The sequence below is a fragment of the Drosophila montana genome, unplaced genomic scaffold, assembly GCF_035044405.1.
Source record: "Drosophila montana isolate Dmon_TW-CO22-7 unplaced genomic scaffold, ASM3504440v1 contig_3200_1, whole genome shotgun sequence".
Taxonomy (NCBI): domain Eukaryota; kingdom Metazoa; phylum Arthropoda; class Insecta; order Diptera; family Drosophilidae; genus Drosophila; species Drosophila montana.
The window spans coordinates 4,665,327-4,684,695 of record NW_026998080.1 but is presented as its reverse complement, the minus strand read 5'-3'; the positions used below and the strand labels follow the sequence as shown (position 1 = coordinate 4,684,695).

At 38.0% G+C, this 19,369-nt stretch overlaps 9 protein-coding genes across 23 annotated transcripts in view; 5 read left to right on the top strand and 4 right to left on the bottom strand.

The window, feature by feature from the left end:
• The first annotated feature begins 153 nt into the window (after positions 1-153).
• On the top strand, positions 154-929 carry LOC135431350 (DNA-binding protein SMUBP-2). Its single transcript, XM_064686454.1, has 2 exons — positions 154-296; positions 351-929. Exons 1-2 carry the CDS (start codon positions 290-292, stop codon positions 839-841), a joined length of 498 nt encoding a protein of 165 aa, XP_064542524.1. The 5' UTR covers positions 154-289; the 3' UTR covers positions 842-929.
• Positions 226-2,044, top strand: LOC135431348 (UPF0598 protein CG30010). The gene is made up of 3 exons (XM_064686452.1): positions 226-296; positions 985-1,145; positions 1,451-2,044. Exons 1-3 carry the CDS (start codon positions 290-292, stop codon positions 1,961-1,963), a joined length of 681 nt encoding a protein of 226 aa, XP_064542522.1. The 5' UTR covers positions 226-289; the 3' UTR covers positions 1,964-2,044.
• On the bottom strand, positions 1,975-3,071 carry peo (pendolino). 2 transcript variants are annotated; one of them, XM_064686450.1, is made up of 4 exons: positions 2,911-3,070; positions 2,783-2,847; positions 2,608-2,711; positions 1,975-2,536 (listed from the first exon to the last, which is right to left on the bottom strand). In XM_064686450.1, the coding sequence occupies exons 1-4, from the start codon at positions 2,994-2,996 to the stop codon at positions 2,054-2,056; spliced, it is 738 nt and encodes a 245-aa protein (XP_064542520.1). In that variant the 5' UTR covers positions 2,997-3,070; the 3' UTR covers positions 1,975-2,053. The 2 variants fall into 2 exon arrangements, with proteins under 2 accessions (XP_064542520.1, XP_064542521.1); XM_064686451.1 differs by having other exon boundaries at positions 2,240-2,480; positions 2,911-3,071.
• Positions 3,072-3,326: 255 nt separating this feature from the next.
• Positions 3,327-4,404, top strand: Ntmt (N-terminal methyltransferase). Its single transcript, XM_064686447.1, has 2 exons — positions 3,327-3,452; positions 3,506-4,404. The coding sequence occupies exon 2, from the start codon at positions 3,527-3,529 to the stop codon at positions 4,337-4,339; it is 813 nt and encodes a 270-aa protein (XP_064542517.1). The 5' UTR covers positions 3,327-3,452; positions 3,506-3,526; the 3' UTR covers positions 4,340-4,404.
• A 347-nt stretch (positions 4,405-4,751) lies between these two features.
• Positions 4,752-7,715, top strand: CysRS (cysteine--tRNA ligase, cytoplasmic). The gene is made up of 6 exons (XM_064686443.1): positions 4,752-4,984; positions 5,052-5,541; positions 5,863-6,549; positions 6,616-6,760; positions 6,815-7,413; positions 7,469-7,715. Exons 1-6 carry the CDS (start codon positions 4,806-4,808, stop codon positions 7,592-7,594), a joined length of 2,226 nt encoding a protein of 741 aa, XP_064542513.1. The 5' UTR covers positions 4,752-4,805; the 3' UTR covers positions 7,595-7,715.
• Positions 7,716-8,399: 684 nt separating this feature from the next.
• sotv (exostosin glycosyltransferase sotv) lies at positions 8,400-11,132 on the bottom strand. The gene is made up of 3 exons (XM_064686444.1): positions 9,545-11,132; positions 9,326-9,485; positions 8,400-9,269 (listed from the first exon to the last, which is right to left on the bottom strand). Exons 1-3 carry the CDS (start codon positions 11,034-11,036, stop codon positions 8,768-8,770), a joined length of 2,154 nt encoding a protein of 717 aa, XP_064542514.1. The 5' UTR covers positions 11,037-11,132; the 3' UTR covers positions 8,400-8,767.
• Positions 11,133-11,639: 507 nt separating this feature from the next.
• Positions 11,640-12,788, top strand: TBCB (tubulin-binding cofactor B). Its single transcript, XM_064686449.1, has 4 exons — positions 11,640-11,889; positions 11,952-12,323; positions 12,383-12,504; positions 12,560-12,788. The coding sequence occupies exons 1-4, from the start codon at positions 11,761-11,763 to the stop codon at positions 12,675-12,677; spliced, it is 741 nt and encodes a 246-aa protein (XP_064542519.1). The 5' UTR covers positions 11,640-11,760; the 3' UTR covers positions 12,678-12,788.
• Positions 12,789-13,987: 1,199 nt separating this feature from the next.
• Positions 13,988-15,448, bottom strand: LOC135431349 (uncharacterized). The gene has a single exon (XM_064686453.1). It carries the CDS (start codon positions 15,443-15,445, stop codon positions 14,801-14,803), a length of 645 nt encoding a protein of 214 aa, XP_064542523.1. The 5' UTR covers positions 15,446-15,448; the 3' UTR covers positions 13,988-14,800.
• Positions 15,449-15,476: 28 nt separating this feature from the next.
• Positions 15,477-19,369, bottom strand: part of LOC135431338 (serine/threonine-protein kinase MARK2) — a 37,099-nt gene continuing 33,206 nt past the window's right edge. For all 14 annotated transcript variants that reach the window (XM_064686439.1, XM_064686440.1, XM_064686435.1 and 11 more), the window contains 3 exons: positions 15,883-16,032; positions 15,700-15,818; positions 15,477-15,624 (listed from right to left, as the gene is read on the bottom strand). In XM_064686439.1, coding sequence (XP_064542509.1) covers positions 15,566-15,624; positions 15,700-15,818; positions 15,883-16,032 — 328 coding nt within the window. In that variant the 3' untranslated portion in view covers positions 15,477-15,565. The remainder of the gene's footprint in view (positions 15,625-15,699; positions 15,819-15,882; positions 16,033-19,369) is intronic.

Here is a 19,369-nt window from a genome sequence, read left to right as displayed (position 1 = left end):
TATTGTGTTGCTACAAAATCTTTTGCTTTATTTTTTAAGCAGTGATTTTACGAAATAAGAATTCAGTTTAGCAAACATCTCACCAATATTTGCCTACATTTAGCCAGACATTAGGTTTTTGCTTGACTTTGAGATTTAAACGTCGCTGAAATTTGTATCACCCTGTTCATTTCGATAAATGTCTTAAAAAATGTCCAAACGCGTTGTTTGTAGTAATCACAGTCTGCTCACCAGTGTTGTATAACGTGTAACGACTGTGCAATCAACAAAGGGCTTTGGCTTATTTACAATGGCAGGTAATATCATCGAAAATCATTTAAAAACGTTTCACTAAGAAGTGTATAACCCAGACAAAGCGAAACCAATTAATGACAGCAGTTGCAATCCGTCAAGTTCTGCAAATGTAGATAGTACGCCGCTATTCCCAGCTACTAAGGCTGGTAAACCGGCCGATTATGGCACAAACAACACGTTGGAGCTCTTGGAGCGTATACCCAGTCAAATAGTCGATCTCAAACTGGATGAAGTTCTCACTGCCGTGAAAACAGTGGATAACCTGTGCGATTACCCACGCTGCAAAACCAAAACAAGTCTAATGGGCCAAGACTGCGAGCACTGCAACAAGCGATACTGCTTCAAGCACGGTCTGCCCGAGGTGCACGGTTGCGGCTTGGAGAAACGACGAGAGGCCCGTAAAGAATTTCTGCATCCCAAGCCATTAAAGACTATACGACATGAGGAGGAGCTTAAGAATGCTAAAAAGAAGCTTAATGAAAAGCTAAAGAACATGCAAGTGGGTCGCATGCAGAAATCAGGTGGCAGTGACAAAAAGAAAAAATAGATTTGCGCCCAATTGCGTAGGTTAACTCTATAATGTAAATTAAAAATTTCTAGTTTAATTCTCTGAATACACATACATAACAAGTTAAGCATGCGTATAAATATATACACACTCAGCTGATTAAAGTCTACCCCTCGGTCAAGGTATTGCTCACATGACTGCGCTCCAGACGAAACAGCTAGTGAATTTCAAAAATATTGAATTTAGGTGGATTTTACGGCGTTCCGTCACGAGCTACACACAGGGACAGGCGCCCGAGCCAAGGATACGAGAATACTTCTATTACATCGATCACGACGGCATGGTGTGTAAATACAATAAGTTGTCATACCTTCACTCGCATCTCGATCTTTTTCACACCTTGTACCCATTGATGGCAAACACACAAAAGGGGATTTTAGTATATATTCTGGCACAGCATATAACCCGGTCTCCCCGCATCCGTCTGTTATTTATCAATACATCTCCCACAACGTGAGACTTTGTGGTCTTGTCTCAAATAGAATATCGTATGCATGCAATGTCGGGTACAGGGTATTCTCTAGTCGGACAAATCCGACTAGAGAAGTAACTGTCAAATACCTTTCACATTTTCTTTTTCACTTGCAGCTCTTTTTGGACGATGCCAAAATGAAAAACTTTACATCCTGTTTCAAAGAGAAGGTCTTTCTAAAGTTCTTCTTTAGTCGCGTGCGACGAAATGAATCAGAACGGTACCAAGATTTCCCCTACATCTCGCTTTGTGGCCGGGAACGGAATTATGTGCGTTGTGATGACACACCCATTGTGTTTACTGATCAACTAAAGAAGGACGCTTGTGAAGTCAGCGATGTTTTGACCTATGCACATGGAGGTCCAGATTTATCGGTGCCCTTTGAACCACAAAAACTTTATATGCACCCAAAAAGCGGCCGAGTATATCATCCAGCTTGGTCAAAAGTAGGTGGCATTGGACTTGTTCGTTCCAAATTGGCCATTGAGCTTAGCCAGAACTTCGTATTTGCTGATGATGGTAAATCGCCAACACATTTTAATTGGAATGGAACTCAACTAAAGCTGGAAAATGAATGGATAAAAAACTGTCAAGGGTTCGGCATTCATTCTCAATGCGAAAGCGCATAAAACTTCCGGACTTGTCAAACTGTGAATAAATTTAATGATTCGGTTATAAAGAGAACATACTATGTACATTACGCATATATATTGTTACGACTATTCAATGCTCAAAGGCTTAAACTCGCCTTCTTTAACTTTGACCCACGACAGTCCAGTGGCAGCTCCACCTACACCACTTTCAGGAGACACAACTATGTTTCTGCTTTTGCGTATTTGATCTAAAACTGGTCCATGTACATTTGCTTGGAACTTTTCAAATACTATATAATGCGGGTCTTCTGTTGGTGGTGTATCATATATGCGCGATTTGCTCTCCATTATGCTCTCTTGAACAAGTGCTGCATATGCGTCTCGGTTGGTGTTTAACAGCTTGCTGGCTTCTGGGTTGCTGAGTTCCTGTATATTAGCCACGCTGCGGATGCTGTCCAATGGATCGGCAAATATCGCTTGTATATACTTCAATACCTGCCAAAGGTGATCTTCTCCGCATCTCCATTCCTGGAATGCATGGCTAATGTCTAGACTATTTGTGTAAGGGCAAACAAGTGGATGGACAACGTTGTGTTGGAAAATAATTGCCTTATATAAAAATAATACAATGTATATTATCAAACTCCAATATATATATATATATCATATCGGGGACTTACTGGAACTGTTTTGTCATCTGGAAAACCATCCGGCAACAATATTGAAAAGCGGAATACACTGTTTTCATAAAAGCCCTGACGACCAAAAAATACTCCAAACCATTCTAAAAAACAAAATAAAAAGTATAAATAAATTAATCACTTTCTTTGGTATACACAGGAATAATATACTAACGCAAGGAATTGGCATAGCTTGGAATAACATAAATGCCCGAGACCTTCTCCGATTCAATCATTTTGCTATAGTTGTACGAAGGTTCTTATTATTTGATGATGAAAAGCTTTGGTATTTTAAACTCTTACTATTCTGCCAAAATTTTGTATTCCTGCTGTATCGTTGAAAGTAATAGCTTCTCATCTTTCCTTTGAGCATCAACGTCAAGAGTCATACTTATTTGCGAGCAAACAAATTTATTGTATTTTTATACTGGTAGAATTAACTTGATAATGTTTCGTACCTCGATAACTTATCGTATACTTTTAATATCGATATTATTTTTACGACTTTGTTCTTATTTATGTGAACTAGTAAATAGTTTCGGTGGATATGGAGAGTAAAAACTATTTCCACTTTTCAGAAAAAATATTGCGAAAATTAAGTACACATAGACGACATAACATGCTTAGCTCCCAAGTCAGTTCTAAAATCTGGAAGTCACTGCCATTTATAGGGTCTAGTGAATTCTAACTTTTTGCTTTTCACTCATTTCAATCAAATTTTCTGTTTTTATAAAATATGATGAAAAAATTATTTGAACTAGATTTGAGTTCACTTAGAAACTAGTTCCATTTAAATCAATCAGTTTCATCCCTGTACACGTTTATTTGTGTTATCATAGTATGCGGTAAGTAGTAAATAGGATAATTCAATCACTTAGAATTCAATTAAATATTTTAGGATTAGTATTATACAAAAAAAATGTCTTATAAGTTAGATTCAGAAGTTTTGACTGTGGATGAGGACTGTCTGAGCTACTCGCAAGATGAAAAAAACAATTATAAGCGTCAAATGCTGGAAGGCATCATACAAGAAAAGGAACCATCTACTCAGGAGTCCAGCACATCTGAAATTGAAAAGGTTGTACCTGAATTCTACAACAAAGCACAAAAATATTGGTCCGAAGTCCCAGCAACAGTAAACGGTATGCTGGGCGGCCTTGGATACATTAACGCAATTGATATACAAGGCTCGAAGATATTTCTCCGCGAACTCAAAGTACCGGGCAAAAAATTGGCCCTGGACTGCGGTGCCGGGATAGGACGAGTATCGTGCAACCTTTTGATACCACTTTTTGAAACTGTCGACCTTGTTGAACAAGATGCCGCTTTTGCTGAGAAGGCTCGCGAGTTGTGCACATCAGAGGCAGTTCGTCGGAATAGCTTGGGTGAAATATATAATCTCGGCCTACAAGAGTTCTCACCCACAAGTAAATATGACCTTATTTGGAGCCAATGGGTTCTAGGACACCTAACGGATCCAGACCTTGTGGCTTTTTTTCGTCGCATGCGCCTCAGTTTGCAGCTAGGAGCTTACTTTTGCATTAAAGAAAATGTCAGCACCTCCAAGGAAATCATAAAAGACGACGAGGATTCATCAGTTACTCGTCCACTAAACTTATATGAACGTTTTTTAAAAGAAGCTGGCTTTCGTATTGTGAGAAAGGTACGACAACAAAATTTCCCCAAAGGCCTATTTCCGGTCTATATGATTGCCTGTAAACCAAAACTATAATTACACATTTCGGAAATTCGACTCGCATTAACAAAGAATATATTTAAAATAAATGTTAAATCAGATCCTTTAGTATTTAGATAGTTACTTCGACAATGTAGGATTTAGATATTAATAATTATTTTGATATGACATGTTTCTGTATTTGCGATACTATCTTTGCTATTAATAATTTCACATTTGTATTTAATATTTATGGGGTCCCTTCGAACATATGTATGTTATCAATTAAGTTATAATTTCAATAAAAATACAAGTGGCTGGGACGGTTCCTGAAAAGCACAAAACATATTTAAAAATAAATTTCACGCGGACAGTGAATGTTTAGGGGCTATTAAATTCATCGGTATTCGACTGTTTCGATATTTTGCTAGCAACCCTGATTGAGTCAAACAGCTGACGCCTATGAGTTTCCATCGAGAAATAAACGTGTTGGAAGCTCGCAAGCACAGAAAAGGTACCCACCATGTCGAAGCGCATACAACCGGCGTGGCAAGCGCCAACAACCTCAACACGTCCGCAATTGCGATTATACAATAGTCTAACCAGACAAAAGGAGGAATTTGTGCCATTGAGCGGCAACAATGTTAAGTGGTATAGCTGCGGCCCAACTGTCTATGATGCTTCGCACATGGGACATGCCAGGTGATAGCCACATCAGCAATCACAGTTAATTTACAATCTAATCTTGATACCCTCACATGCTTTGCAGATCTTACATTTCTTTTGACATTTTGCGACGGATATTGGCCAATTACTTCGGCTACAACATCCACTACGTCATGAACATCACCGATATTGACGATAAAATTATAAAGCGAGCACGTCAGTATCATCTGTATGAGCAGTATGCAAGTGGGGCTGCGCAGCTGCCTCTCGAGCAATTGTTAAACGAGCAAAAGGAGGTACTCGGCCAACTGCAGGTCAAGTGTGATAAAAATACGGATGCTGATAAGAAAGTCATGCTGGAAAAGATGTTACAACGCATGATCGATGCATTGGAAGCACTAACGCAAGCTGTTAGCAGTGGCAACGTGGACGAAATTACCAAGATGAGGTGCCATTATTTAGCTGAAGCAAAAGATCCGATTGCAGAGTGGCTAGATGGAAAGAAGGGTGCCCATGTAAATGACAATACCGTCTTCGAAGCATTGCCGCGATATTGGGAGGATCACTTTCACAATGATATGAAATCACTCAACGTGAGTTATCTAGCAATATATATATATTTATATTTATATCAGTTATATATGTATATACTGAATAATCAACGCACACTTGAGAATGGGGTATTCGTATTCGTTTTCACTATAGGCCAGTGTTTGGAAAATCCTTCTTGCAAGTCTGGGAAACTGAAAACTGTTTCATGAAATTTTATGCCTATCCGATAGGGTTCAAACTCAGTTTTAAATATCTTTGTATATAACATCTTTAGAGCTGAGTAGAAAGTGGGCGGCCCATATTTGATTTAAAGACAAACATGAACAAGTAAACTTGGGTATTTTCGTTGCAAATAATTTCAGATTTTGCCACCCGATGTATTAACGCGAGTATCGGAATATGTGCCTCAGATTGTTGCATTTATTCAGCGCATTATCGACAATGGGCTCGCCTACGAAGCAAATGGTTCCGTCTATTTTGATGTGAATGGCTTTGACAAACGCGAAAAGCATCACTATGCAAAGCTTGTACCCGAAGCCTATGGCGATACAACGTCTCTACAGGAGGGCGAAGGTGATTTGTCTGTCACTGCGGATCGGCTCTCAGAGAAGCGCTCTCCCAACGATTTTGCCCTGTGGAAAGCAAGCAAGGCCGGAGAGCCTTGGTGGGACAGTCCTTGGGGACACGGTCGGCCTGGCTGGCATATCGAGTGTTCAGCCATGGCATCGGATATATTTGGATCTATATTTGACATACACACAGGAGGGGTAGACTTAAAGTTCCCACATCATGACAACGAACTGGCTCAATCAGAGGCCGCGTTTGGCGAGTCGGAATGGGTAAAGTATTTTCTGCACACCGGTCACCTTACAATTGCCGGCTGCAAGATGTCAAAGTCTCTTAAAAATTTTGTAACGATACAAGAGGCATTGAGAAAGCACTCAGCTACGCAGCTGCGTCTTGCGTTCTTGTTGCACTCTTGGAAAGACACGCTCGATTATTCCGAAAATACTATGGAGATGGCCACTCAGTATGAGAAATTCCTTAATGTAAGCATAACTCTACGTAATTTTGACTTCAATATATACATTTACTAACGAGTCCCATTGTTATAGGAATTTTTCTTGAATGTCAAAGACTTAACACGCCATGTGCTATCTGAAAAACCTATGCTGCAGTTTAGTGAGTGGACTGGTTTGGAGGCGGCCTTGCAGGCGAAATTTAGCGAAGCGCAGGGTCAAGTGCATGCGGCCCTTTGTGGTATGTTTCAGTGTTAAAATTAGTTTGGCAATCACCAATAGCATTTTCTTGTAGATAACATTGATACGCGCAGCGCCCTCGACGCAGTCCGGGAGCTGGTATCAACTACGAACATCTACATACGCGACAATAAGACAAGGCTTAACCACCTGTTACTCCGCAAGATAGCCACATATATTACGGATTTGCTGCATATATTCGGAGCCATTGCAGGGCCGCGCGGTGGCATTGGTTTCCCGTTGAGCGGTGCAGAATCTAATAATTCAGAAATTAACGATCACGAGTCGGTGGTAATGCCATATGTTCAATCAGTGGCTGAGTTCCGTAACTTAGTTCGTGAACAGGCGAAGGTGTTAAAAGCATTCGACATTCTTAAACTGTGCGATGATCTGCGCGATGATGTTTTGCCTAATTTGGGTGTCCGATTAGAGGATAAGGATGGTGGCAAGTTTGCTGTCAAATTGGTTGACCGCGATATGCTCTTGCGCGAACGCGAGGCCAAGCAAGCTGCTGAAGCAGAACGAGCTGCCGAAAAAGAGCGTAAAAAACAAGCTATGGCGGAGGCGGCAGCAGCTAAAGAGTCACAACGTCGAATCGATCCGAAAAAGATGTTTCTCAGCGAAACTGAAAAGTACTCGGCATTCGGCGAAGATGTAAGTAGAATACAACTAGATGAAGAATGCAACTATATTATACACATAATTTTAGGGACTTCCTACACATGACAAAGACGGCAAAGAGATTAGCAAAGGACAACTCAAGAAACTTCAAAAACTCCAACAACAACAAGAGCAACGCTACAAAGAATATCTGGCTACTGTTAATGGAGCGTAAAGCTAACTACGTTTAATTGATATTATATATACAACTCACCAGATAAATTCAGTCTAAGTATTTATATTTTCATAACATGCCCGTTTAACATTTGCATTCAATAAAGTCTACCCAAAAATTATTGTTGATACCTATGATTCTGCCCTATAGTTGGCGGCAGTATTTGCTAACATACCAGACAGAAAATATATACAAGTATGGGTCAGCGATCAATGTAAAATAAGGACTTAGTATGCCTGCCACTTTGTTATTAAAGTCGTATTTATTCAAAGTAAAATTCAATAGCATTTTTTCAAACGTTTCATTGATTCTACTTGTTCACTAGTATATTCTTTAAGGGATAAATCTCGTAAGTCAGCTTTATTTCAACCGTTGCATTTATTTAACTTTTTACTAGTATGATTAATTTAACATTCTCAAAAAAGTTGCAATCAACGAGTTGCCAAAAGTGTACCCTGTATTATATTTTTTTTTTTTCAATATGCTAGTGATGTTAATTTTCAAATGAAAATAATTTGAAGAGCTAACATTTGATATAATCCTTTTTATTTGTTGCGCATGGGAATGTTTCAAACCTTTAAAAATTAATAATAGTAGAATGAACTAAAAAAAAAAGACAAAAAACTAGTGCTTAGACTTGTGTTAATTGATCAAGTTATAAAGTCAATATATAAAATTAATGAACAACCAAAAGATTACGAAATTATTTTGAAATGTGTATGCTATAAGAGAATTTAAATAACATATTTTAGCCTAGCATGTCTTCTCGATGTTTAACTAAAATGGAAAGAATGATACAAAATAATTTATTCTGCATAAGCGAGAATTTATTCAATATATTGTCTCTAGCCATTAGTCTTTAACATCGACGTATTCGCACAGACAGGTATGACCGGACAGGCAATAAACTGCATCTGAATATCCTTATGGATTCGAAGTTGCGTCCATCTGCCTTTTACCTACATTTGTCGCTTCCATTGGGTGCAAGTTACATGAATGTCTCGGCGCTCTATCGATTGCGATCAATGCAAACGTCTCGGCGAACAAACCATTTAAAATGCACTCGATAACGTAGAGAAAGAAGTTAATATTTATATATCATATTTGGATAAGTCTTTAGCTATTTCGTCTACAAATAATGTCCATATATAAATATGTTTGCATGATAGCGGCTTACAAGCTTCCAATATCGTTGTATCGTTTTAACTTATCTGGGAAGTTATCTCTAAAGAGAACGGGGTCAGCTCTGAACTCAACCGTGCGAAGAGGCATTCGTCCATAGATCTTTGAGAATCGATCAATGCAAGCAGAACGCTCACGCATATGATTCAAGTCGGCTGACAACATTTCGGTATTTGTGCACTCAGGGCACTTAAACTTTTTTCGTGGAGTTACTTTGATGGGCGGATTGTTTGTAATGTTTGCAACAAGAAAGTTCATTGCGATGTCTTCACAGTTCATGTGGTCATCCACCCAGTGTTTTATATCGCCTGGCATTGCATACGTGTACATGTGGCTCCAGTATTTGTGATGAAATGCTGCGCCAGTAAGTACCATTGATATTTGATTCGTCCATTCAGATTCGTAGTGCCATCGCATTGTTGCATTATCCCATATGTGAATGCGACTGGGAAATCCAACAATATGGTCAGGAAATTCGCGCCACACTTCGTATCTACAAAAAATTGCACATATAAGATTTTGAATACATTTAGAAATTAAATAACACACCCAAAATCAAGCTCATCACTGGTTAACATTATGATGTCGTCGTCTATAGTTAGAATTGCTTCAGTTTCGATTTCAGGATAAGGATAAAATCTATTCGAAAGCTTATTCTCCCGAGTTTGTATTATCTTCAACGGCTTCGATATTGTTGGGAAGGTAGATACTGCAAGGGCAAAGCATTATTGATTGTTAAGAAACTGCCAAGCAGAATAATATACTCACAATGCGGTGGCATCTTTTTTTGATTGTTCCAAATAACCAAAATACTTTGAAGTGATGGCACAACTGCAAGCTTCTGAATAAGGAGGAATAGACTCTCGACTCTATCATAGGTCAAAATAACAGCTGTAAACCCTTGAGACTTTGGGGCAAGCGATGTAAGAAATAGCGGATTAAAGGTTGAATGGCTATTTTGCCTAACCAAATTCCATTGTCGACTACTGCGAGCTAGCAGAGGAAATATTCGGCTTTCAAGTATTTCCATCGCAGTAATTGTAATGCTCTTTAAGTCCTTGAAATAGTTGCTGTACAGCCATTGAACTTGCTTTTGCATTTCGACAACTTTTACATTGGAAATTGACTCCAATTTGCGAATAAACGAATGCAGCTCAGATTCCCGAACACGAACAGCTGCCAAAGACCAGTCAATCACGTCCTCGAAAGGTAGCACATAGTTGTCAATCGCTATCACAGGAATGCAGCTGTGGGACATTATCTCAATCAAATCGGGCTGACCAACCCGCAGACTGCGGCCAATAAAGCAGAATTTGCCTCGTCCAAGTACACGTGGGTATTCCCACCGCTTCTGATGCTGCGCTAAAGTGCAGCGAGATGTCAGCTGATTGTTGTCACAAGGTCCAAGTAGAAGCATTTGCTCAGCATTATTTGCCGTCGACATCAGATCCGAAAGAGTTCGCGCATACTGCGGCAAAAGATTTAACTGAGCTGCAATTAGTAAATATTTTCGGTGGGCTCCGTTATGGATTGAGTTTGTTTGATGCACCAACGGACTCCAAACCGGTATAGACACGTCAAATCCGGGACGATATGTCCAACTATCAAAGCCGCCACCCAAAACAATCGCATTGTCGATGTTGACATCCAATATTGTATTATAGGCGGGTGCGCTGCCCGGTAGCATGTTAAAAATTAAGTGATTTTCACCACGATCCCAAAAGTTAAGCGATGCCAGAGCCGGACCAGCTAAATTCTTGTCAAACATGTCCTGGTTTAATAAATCCAAGCTGGGTAGGAAGAGGCAGGCCTCATTTGGGTTTGAGGTGTAATAGCGACTTTTTAGCACTGTCTCTAATATTTGAAAATATTCGCTTGACAATGTGTTGGCCACCTTGTCGCTTTTTTCATCCACAAATTCTTGCAATGGGTAAATGTATACCTTGAGGGTGTCATGCTCGCATTTATAAATGTTTAGGCAATCCCAGAACGTGCAGTTTACATTCCGGCCACGATATTCCGGGTCCGGGCGCAGAAGCACCTCCTGGGCATGCGATATGGATAAATCAAGTACCACTGGATCATTTTTGGAGTAGAAGAATCGATCTCGATGGCTAGATATGTCACATAGCAGCACAACTGCACAGATTGCGACAATTGCCAAAAGTGCGTATGTCAAGCAGTTTAAAATCTGCTCCTTTGGATGATGCATTGTTTTACTTCGCGGTTCAATGCTTATTAAGCCTTTGTACCTATTCATTTTCAGTTTACTTTGCTTCACACCTTTTTATATATCATCATAATATATGTAAAACATCTTGCCCTGTCTTCTGATGGACTCACATCACTTACACACTATTATAAACTTGTATACAAACTAGTGATGCGCATGAACTTCGATATATCTATGTTTACTGCAATGGTATCTATCGATATTTAGACGATATTTGCTTGGCGCCAATTTGCGTTGTTGGAAAATCAATCATTTACAAATATTTTTTCTTAAACTATAGATAGAAAGATAGGATCCTTTTTTGAGATTTATGCATACCGCTTTACCTCTCTTTCACCAAAGCGATCATTACAACCAAATTATCTTTGAACTTGTACTTGGATAATTGGCTTAGGTTTTTATCGATATCACATTATCACAGCAACTAAAAATAAAGTTCCGAGTGTTAAAACGTACAATTATTAAATATGCATAAAACATTTTTTTAATTTCCACAATTTTATGTTTATATGGGAAACATCAGGTATTTTTTGTCAAACTCAATTTGTATGTGCTATGCCTGTTAACAAAAGGCTTTTTGTAACTTGCATAAACTTAGTAACAACTGCTGCAGATGTTTACCAAGCACCAAGCCCACACACATACAATTAAATTAGTGGAATACACTATATTGGAAATTATCGGTCATCGCTTAGAGTTATCGCCTACGTCTTTGACTACCGAGCGACGCTAAAGCTTAATTTGTGATACTATGTCGGGAATAATTCAATTGGACAATTCGGATTGCTCTTATATTAAAGCTAATGTATCTAACTCGCATAATGATGCCGTGGCATTTGAGATGAAATTCGCCAAGGACATAACCATATCTCAGCTGAAGGTAGTCATTTGTGTTCATAAACAATAAAAATCCAAACAGATGTGATCATTTTTGTTTCACAGAGCAAATTGGAAATATTAACCGGAGGAAGTGCTAGCACCATGAAAGTAGAACTGTATAAAGGTGACAACTTTGTGACGGCACTGAGCAACAATGATGCCAAGCTGGGTTTTTATGTCAATTGCGATGGCCTGCGGCTCCATGTCATTGATACGTTTGCGAGCTTCGGGTTCGATAGCGAGTCGATTGAAAAATTTGAGCTGACCAATGACCAATACGAGCAAAGGGGCGATTCTGTGCGTAACTTCTTAAAACAGAATCGTCTTGGGAAGTATAATGACGAGGAAATGCAACAAATGGAAGCGAAACGGCGGGAGCACGCTGAAGAAATGCAGAAGCGGGCGGAGCGCTGCGTCGTAGGTGGCCGGTGTCAGGTAGCTACTCGTGTTACTTAATGAGACTTTAATACATTGTGTTCAAACTCTACTTGTAGGTGACTGTGGCAGGAAACCCAACACGTCGTGGCACAATAATGTACAATGGGCCACTTGAGGGAAAAACTGGAATTTTTATTGGCGTTCAGTATGATGAGCCATTAGGCAAGAATAACGGAAGGTAATACTTTAACAAGCTGTTAAAACAACTAACTTTAATATATCGTATTTTTCAGCGTTGGTGGCAAATCATATTTCGTATGTCCTCCAAATTATGGAGGTTTTGTCTCTCCGTTATCCGTTGAAGTAGGTGATTTTCCGCCCGAAAACTTTGATCTTGACGATGAGCTTTAATAAAAACGCAATTGTTTATGCGATTCCATTTAAATATATTATTGAAATCATTATCAAATGCATGTGTATGCATATTCAATTATTATATTGATTGTGATAATTTATAGTCAACATTTTGGTGTTTCTATTAACTCAAATCTTAATCTTTTTATAAGTCTCTAGCGGTTATTTCCCGGCCTTCAAATTTTTGATATTTCTATTTAACCCAGCTTTTTCCTTATTTCAATATATGTTTTAAATTCATCGAAGAAAAATCCATAAAATGGGGAATTTTGCGAAAAAGTTAAATGAAATTCAACGAAGATCTTTCAAAATATTCAACTAAAAATTTGTATACAACCGTTTTTCGCAAAATTACCATAGTTGCGGACGGAATTTCCAAATTCTTAAAAAAAACAGTAAAACACGTCTCCCAAAAAATGTTCAAAAAGATTTTTAGCAGTAAATTTCCACAAAGAAGGGATGGATTCTCCGAAAAGTGTCAGACACCCTTCAAATGAATTAAAAGTTTTTGTTTAAAAATGACTGAGACCATACAACAGTTTTTCGCGATTTTTCCACAGTTTCGGGTGAAATTTATCAAAGCGTGCCCTGCATCACATTTTGAATATCATGAATAAATATCGTCTGATTTTGAACTGTTATGTAAAAAATGAAAATCTAAATTTTGGCCAAAATCTGCAAAATGGCAAGGGGTTACATCACGTTTTGTCTAAAAATCGGGGTCGGTTCGAAAATCAAAACTTTTTTGATGATTTTTATTGAATATCTAGGGTAAACTTTGCCAGATTTTGAAATGTTATACCTTTTTGAATTCGTACGGATCCCAACTATCAATCTGCATTCAAACATTTTCAAAATCGAAGGGTTAAAAAATGTGGTTGACCAAAAACCGATTTGTTTGTAAAGTCAACCTTTTTTGATGATTTTTTGGAATATATCGGCCAAATAATGTCCGATTTGGGAATTTTATACCATTTTGGACTCGTAAGGATCAGTACTAACGATTGGCATCAAAAAAATAAAAATCTAAATTTTGACCAAAATCAACAAAATGGCAAGGGGTTACATCACGTAGATGCTTGAAATTTCGAAAGTAGGTCCTCCTAGTGTCCGGGCAGTACGAGTTTATTCCCGATAATCGATAACTTGGCCCGTTTTCAATAAATCAAAAAAGTCGCTAACGAAATCCTTTATTTTTTTCGACTGTTTCTCGGCATTTTGGGCAGGCTGCAGGCTCTTTACGAAGACGAAATCAAATCAAATTTAGTTTCAAGAGTGCCACAAATATAGAATGTAAAAAGACTAACTTTGAGAAGTGGTTAAATAAATATAATTATTTAAATACAATATACATTTTTAAAATTTTATGTTTGTAGCTTGTTTTGTGTAACTTGAAGCTTGGGCTACTTTATAAAAAGAACTCATTTAAGGAAACAAGCGCATCGGCTACAAACGCATTTATAAATAAAAAAGATTTTATAGCAGACGTATAGTTATATGAGTTCATATTCCATTGTTTAATAACACCAAATCAACTGACTTTTCGACAATTGTCAATCTATTTGTTGTTTCATGTATTTTTGTTTTATTTCTGTGTTATTTTACGAAAACCAACGAAAAAAGCCAAACATAAACCTAAATTAATTATCAACAAAAATTCGTATTCTTTATGTTTTATGTTTTATGTGTACTTTAAATCCACGGGGTAAAAAATGCGTTAAATAGCGTTGATTTTTGTTTTTTTTTTTATATATATGTATATTTTTTGTTCATTTTATTGAATTAAAACGGTGTGGCTCCCACCTACGCTGTCTAGCAATTAACGATATCAATATATAGGTGTACATATGACATTATGCATGTTGGTGCTTATGTACTTAAGTTGGTTAAATTTTGTCTGCTCGTCTGTTATTATTATATAAGATATTCAATACGCGATAGATCAATGAATAAATGTAAAACATTAATTTTTAGTTGAGATTCTATGCTAGGCTAGTGTCATACTATGATTGGAGACAAATACATCTGACTCTCGCCACAGGAGGCCCGATCTTCTTTCTTGTTTCTTCTTTCTGGTTTCTTCTTTCTTGTTTATGTGGTATATATGTATATGCATGTATTTAGAGAGTTGTGGTGCGTAACATTGCTACATTCTGTTTGGTGTTGTTTGGCTTATCGTTATTTATAACATTCTTCTCTTCCGCGCCATCCGAGTGCTTTGATGTGGTCTGCCCGCCTGCCTTGCCAGTGTCCCTCCCGTAACGGGAGGATGTCAATTTGCGCACAATTAGACTTCCGGTATTCTTGATGTTCCTCTTAAATCGATTTCCTCTGCGACTGCTGCTGCTGCTGCTGCTGTTGCTGTTGCTGTTGCTGTTGCTTCCTCTTGCTTTCAGCTCACTGCCATTCCGATCGCCCTCACCACCGCCAGCTGCATCTTTATCCATATTTGAAGAAACGTTTGGGTTTAGCACTTGAGATTCAGTTGAGTTACTGGGCATTATACAGTCGGCGTTCTCCTGCAGCATACAATTTATTGGATCTATCTGTGGACGCTCGGCACTCTGAAATTCATAACCGATTGAGCGTGATGCGTCGAATTTGCTTTGGGATTTCAAAGTTTCCTTCGATCTGAAGGGCAAGTAAGTCTGAAAAGCTGAGGACAGCACGCCTGTCTTCTTGTGTCCATCGTTCCTAATGCCGGGCAAACGATTTATCTTGAACCGATTCGATCTCTGGTGACTGCTGACCGACCGACGCAGCATCGATTGCCCGGACAGCTTGCTACTGCCGCTGGCCAACTGATATTTGGCAGTGGAGGTGGTTGGTTTTGTGTCGCTTTCGGTGGTGGTGGCTGTGCAGCTCTCGTTGGTCGTTTTGTTAAGTCACAGACGGAGGTCAAAAGCAATGCGAGACGCAATGTTTTTGAAGCCAATGCTTGTACCTGCAAAAACCAAAAACCAAAAACACACAAACTCAATAAACTTAATCACTTAAAACTTAGTGAAGATTCACCTACCAGAAATGCGTTTGAAGCGCACCCCGTTCAACGAGAGACGCGGCAACTTGCACACCTCGATTTCCCACTGGACCAACGAATCCGTGTTGGGATCGCCGTGTACACACCAAAGAACAAACCTATTGCGTATAAAACATATTAATATACTTGACTATAAGCCATAGTAATTGGATGGAGACTGACCTTTCGCGTTGCTCGTAATCGCAATTGTTTTGATCGAGCACTTCCCTTATCTTTTGCATTATCTGATCGGGCATCAGCGGGGATGTGGTCTTCATGGACCATGTAAATCGCAAAACTCTTGGCTTAGCTGCCTCTTCCGTGGTAGATGTACTAAAAATTAATTCATTAATTACGTAATGTGTTACCAAAAAGAAACCAAATAAAACCAAGGTCAAACGAGTATGTGAAGAGCTCTCAGCTTAAGAATACCTTTAACCCCATATATATTGTTAATAACTTTTTATTTGTTAAAGACCATATTTGCCTTTGTAGACATGTTCACTGCGACTTTTATTAGCAAATGCATTTCTATCTAATATTCTCGAGCTGCCTTTCTTATTGGCAAGAGCTAAGAGGACCGCCTGTTTATACTTCTTAGGGCTCTTTTTAAATGTGCAAGATGTTATTTCCATACAAAAAAGACCTATTCTAATTTTACTAGTTCGATATTGATAAGATTTAACTCATTTGCAATGAGCATAGTGAAGTTTCTGCCGGTTCGGTCAAGTTATCTTAAAAAACAAGAACGTTTTTTATAGGAGAACATCATTTTGATTGATCGTTCCTATGTCAGGTATACGATCCGATATATGCAATGAGGCAATGATCTGCTATCAGGCTGACAGACTACTTTTGCATAGAGGCAGACTATATTTCTATATAGGCTATATATGGCTATATGGCTATATTTCCTAGGCTGCTTATATCGCGCAAGACTATATACGCTTTATGGAGTCGGAGATGTCTCATTCCATGCGTTACACATTTCGTAATAAAATTATAAAACCCTCTATAAAAAAAAGATGCTCTAATTAGAGTTAATTGTCCTGTAAATTTATTAATGCATTGCAGTTGGGTAATCTTCCAACAAAAAATATCTAAAGTTAGGCTCTGTAAGGACAACTTTATCAGGTGTAACTATCGACTTAAAACCGATTGATAGTTCGCATATAGTTTATTGAAAATCTAAGAAATGACTTTTGAAAGCTTTCCGGCGCGAACCGGTGAAATTGGAGAGTTAGGTTGAAAGTCCCGTTAAATATGGCCCGTTAAAATATGGCCTGCGCCCATCTGTAGTCCCCGTAGAAGGTTTCTCAAACAAGACTGTAAAAAAGTACGAATTTTTACCTTATTGTTTGTACTATGCATAATTCTTAATAATTAGCATTATTTTCTTTATTTATCTATTCTTTAGACAATAAGCGTTATTTTTAAAAAAATTAAAAACAATACAAATCTCTGTCTTTTTCTTTTTGCGCTTTCTTCTACGACTGTCGCTTTAATCTGTCGCACAACTTTCTATAATCGTTTATAGCTATGCATTATCTTGAAGATAAGATAATGTTAAAGCTGTAGACACATTTTAAATGACGAGCAAAGAGACTTCACAGTTATTTGCTGATGAAAGTAAATTTAAGCAAATTAATTTAAGCATTTCCATACTTATCAATGGCAATTTTTAAAATGGGCAACGACTTAAACTAATCTATACCAAAGTTGTTCTGCTCAAGGAATAAAAGATTTACAAACGCCAAAACTTTTATTTCATTTTGTCAGCCAATCAAAATTAATTGTCATTAGTTAAGATAAAATGCTGCGCTAACCGAAGTCGATATCCTCTAATAATCTATGAAGAAAGCTTTCACATTGGGAGACGTATGTTTTTGATATAATGTTCTCTTGATCTTAAGAGTTCAACAGTATAATCCAATAGCCCAAACATTCTACTCTTTTTCATTTTCATTCCACTATCAATTCGTTTTAAAAGTTAAAATAGTTCATCAGCATTTACTTGGGTATTAAAGCCCTAACCTTACCTTTTCGGTACGCAACTCATACTGTCCATGCTACGATTTGAATAAATGCTTACTTGATATCTTTTATTAGTGGGTTAAGTCTACGTAAGGACAATGGCAAGGATTAAATCATATCTAGAGACATTGTGTTACTTTTTAAACCCGTTAATATACATTTTGCAACTCAGCTCAATAAGAAATCATCTAAATAATATTTCAAAATAAAAATGGATATAGGTTTACGTACGACACCAACTGGAGAATGCAAAACTAAAATGGAATGAAGAGTGCTGTAATCAAGAGTGCCCGACTAGAAGATACCCTGTGTGGCATGCATCTGCTTCGAACTTTTTATGTACGTATATACCCTCTCTTAACCGGATACCCAACGTGGGAGAGGTAAAAACTGTTTCATTTTAAATGCTTTATTGTAGTTAAACTATATTATTTTTGTTATTATTAATTTCTGCGGTTAGTAATTTGCCAGTTTTAGCTCTGCAATTTCACGCAACGATTTTTCACAACAAATTTTACAATTTTTCTTGAACAGATCGAACATTTTTCATTGGCAGCAGGATTGTTATGAATGGGAATTGGTAAAAGGGCTATCTACAGATTAAATGGAATTCTTGTTAGTGAGTTTTATTAATTCTGTTCCCAAATCAATTATTGGAAAGTCTGCTTTGTATGGAAAAAAAACGATGATAAACTGCGTCCGGCTATGAGTAGAGCTGTGCATCAACAAAACAAAAAACATTCAAATGTGTTTAAATGTATATAAAAGTGCAAATTACTTTCCCATTTAACACGCTTTCTATCTGCCCTGAACACACATTGCAAATGCCTGAAACTAAATATTGAAAATATATTTTCGTTTATCGTGCGCAGAACTAGTTTTTCATGTTAATATTATTGACATCTCCCATTTCTATAATTTTAAACAAGTAAGAGGTTCTAGTCGGGAGCTCCCGACTGGGGGATACCCTGCCCCCCCTTTCTTCCGACAGGCGATAGCTATAAAATGAAAAATACTTGATATATATATACTATTCTAGAAGCTACATGTCAAGTTTGGTGACTCTAGCTCATATTATTTGCCGAAACAGGATTTCGATTTCGATTTTTATCGATTACTTGGAAACGGGGCAAGTTATCGAACAACCTTGATCTGCGCGGGCACTAGGACGACCGAGATTTCAGGTCTCTAGCTCTTATAGGTTCTGAGATCCTTGCGTTCATACATACGGACAAACGGACGGACAGACAGATGGACATGGCTAGATCGACTCGGCTGTTGATGCTGATCAAGAATATATATGCTTTATGGGGTCGGAGATGCATCCTTCTGCCTGTTACATACATTTGCACAAATACATTATACCCTGTTTACCCAATGTTTCAATGGGTTCATGACTCGAAAATAATAAGAGCTAGTTATTATTTGGTTCTCGCTGCGAATAGAGGGAGGTCTTAAAAACGAAAACTTCGCCAGACAGCCCGCAGATCTGTCAATTTTAAAATCTCCTAACTCTTCAATTACGTATTTGATGCTCATAATACTGTAGTTATCGTTAAGCTATTGGAACTGAGAATTAATCGGGTTTAGATTTTATATTTACTCGATAATTGTGTTAAATCAAAATATGATTTTG

Coding starts and splice junctions, on each gene's coding strand:
- LOC135431349 (XM_064686453.1), bottom strand. CDS start 15,445: ATGCTGCGTCGGTCGGTCAGCAGTCACCAGAGATCGAATCGGTTCAAG.
- LOC135431348 (XM_064686452.1), top strand. Junction 1,146..1,450: donor ACATCGATCACGACGGCATG/GTGTGTAAATAC, acceptor TTTCACTTGCAG/CTCTTTTTGGACGATGCCAA.
- sotv (XM_064686444.1), bottom strand. CDS start 11,036: ATGAATAGGTACAAAGGCTTAATAAGCATTGAACCGCGAAGTAAAACA. Junction 9,486..9,544: donor AAAAAAGATGCCACCGCATT/GTGAGTATATTA, acceptor TTGCCCTTGCAG/TATCTACCTTCCCAACAATA. Junction 9,270..9,325: donor AGTGATGAGCTTGATTTTGG/GTGTGTTATTTA, acceptor AATTTTTTGTAG/ATACGAAGTGTGGCGCGAAT.
- peo (XM_064686450.1), bottom strand. CDS start 2,996: ATGACTCTTGACGTTGATGCTCAAAGGAAAGATGAGAAGCTATTACTT. Junction 2,848..2,910: donor TACAAAATTTTGGCAGAATA/GTAAGAGTTTAA, acceptor GTACAACTATAG/CAAAATGATTGAATCGGAGA. Junction 2,712..2,782: donor AAGCTATGCCAATTCCTTGC/GTTAGTATATTA, acceptor TTTGTTTTTTAG/AATGGTTTGGAGTATTTTTT.
- Ntmt (XM_064686447.1), top strand. CDS start 3,527: ATGTCTTATAAGTTAGATTCAGAAGTTTTGACTGTGGATGAGGACTGT.
- TBCB (XM_064686449.1), top strand. CDS start 11,761: ATGTCGGGAATAATTCAATTGGACAATTCGGATTGCTCTTATATTAAA. Junction 11,890..11,951: donor TAACCATATCTCAGCTGAAG/GTAGTCATTTGT, acceptor TTTGTTTCACAG/AGCAAATTGGAAATATTAAC. Junction 12,324..12,382: donor TCGTAGGTGGCCGGTGTCAG/GTAGCTACTCGT, acceptor CTCTACTTGTAG/GTGACTGTGGCAGGAAACCC.
- CysRS (XM_064686443.1), top strand. CDS start 4,806: ATGTCGAAGCGCATACAACCGGCGTGGCAAGCGCCAACAACCTCAACA. Junction 4,985..5,051: donor TCGCACATGGGACATGCCAG/GTGATAGCCACA, acceptor CATGCTTTGCAG/ATCTTACATTTCTTTTGACA. Junction 5,542..5,862: donor ATGATATGAAATCACTCAAC/GTGAGTTATCTA, acceptor AAATAATTTCAG/ATTTTGCCACCCGATGTATT.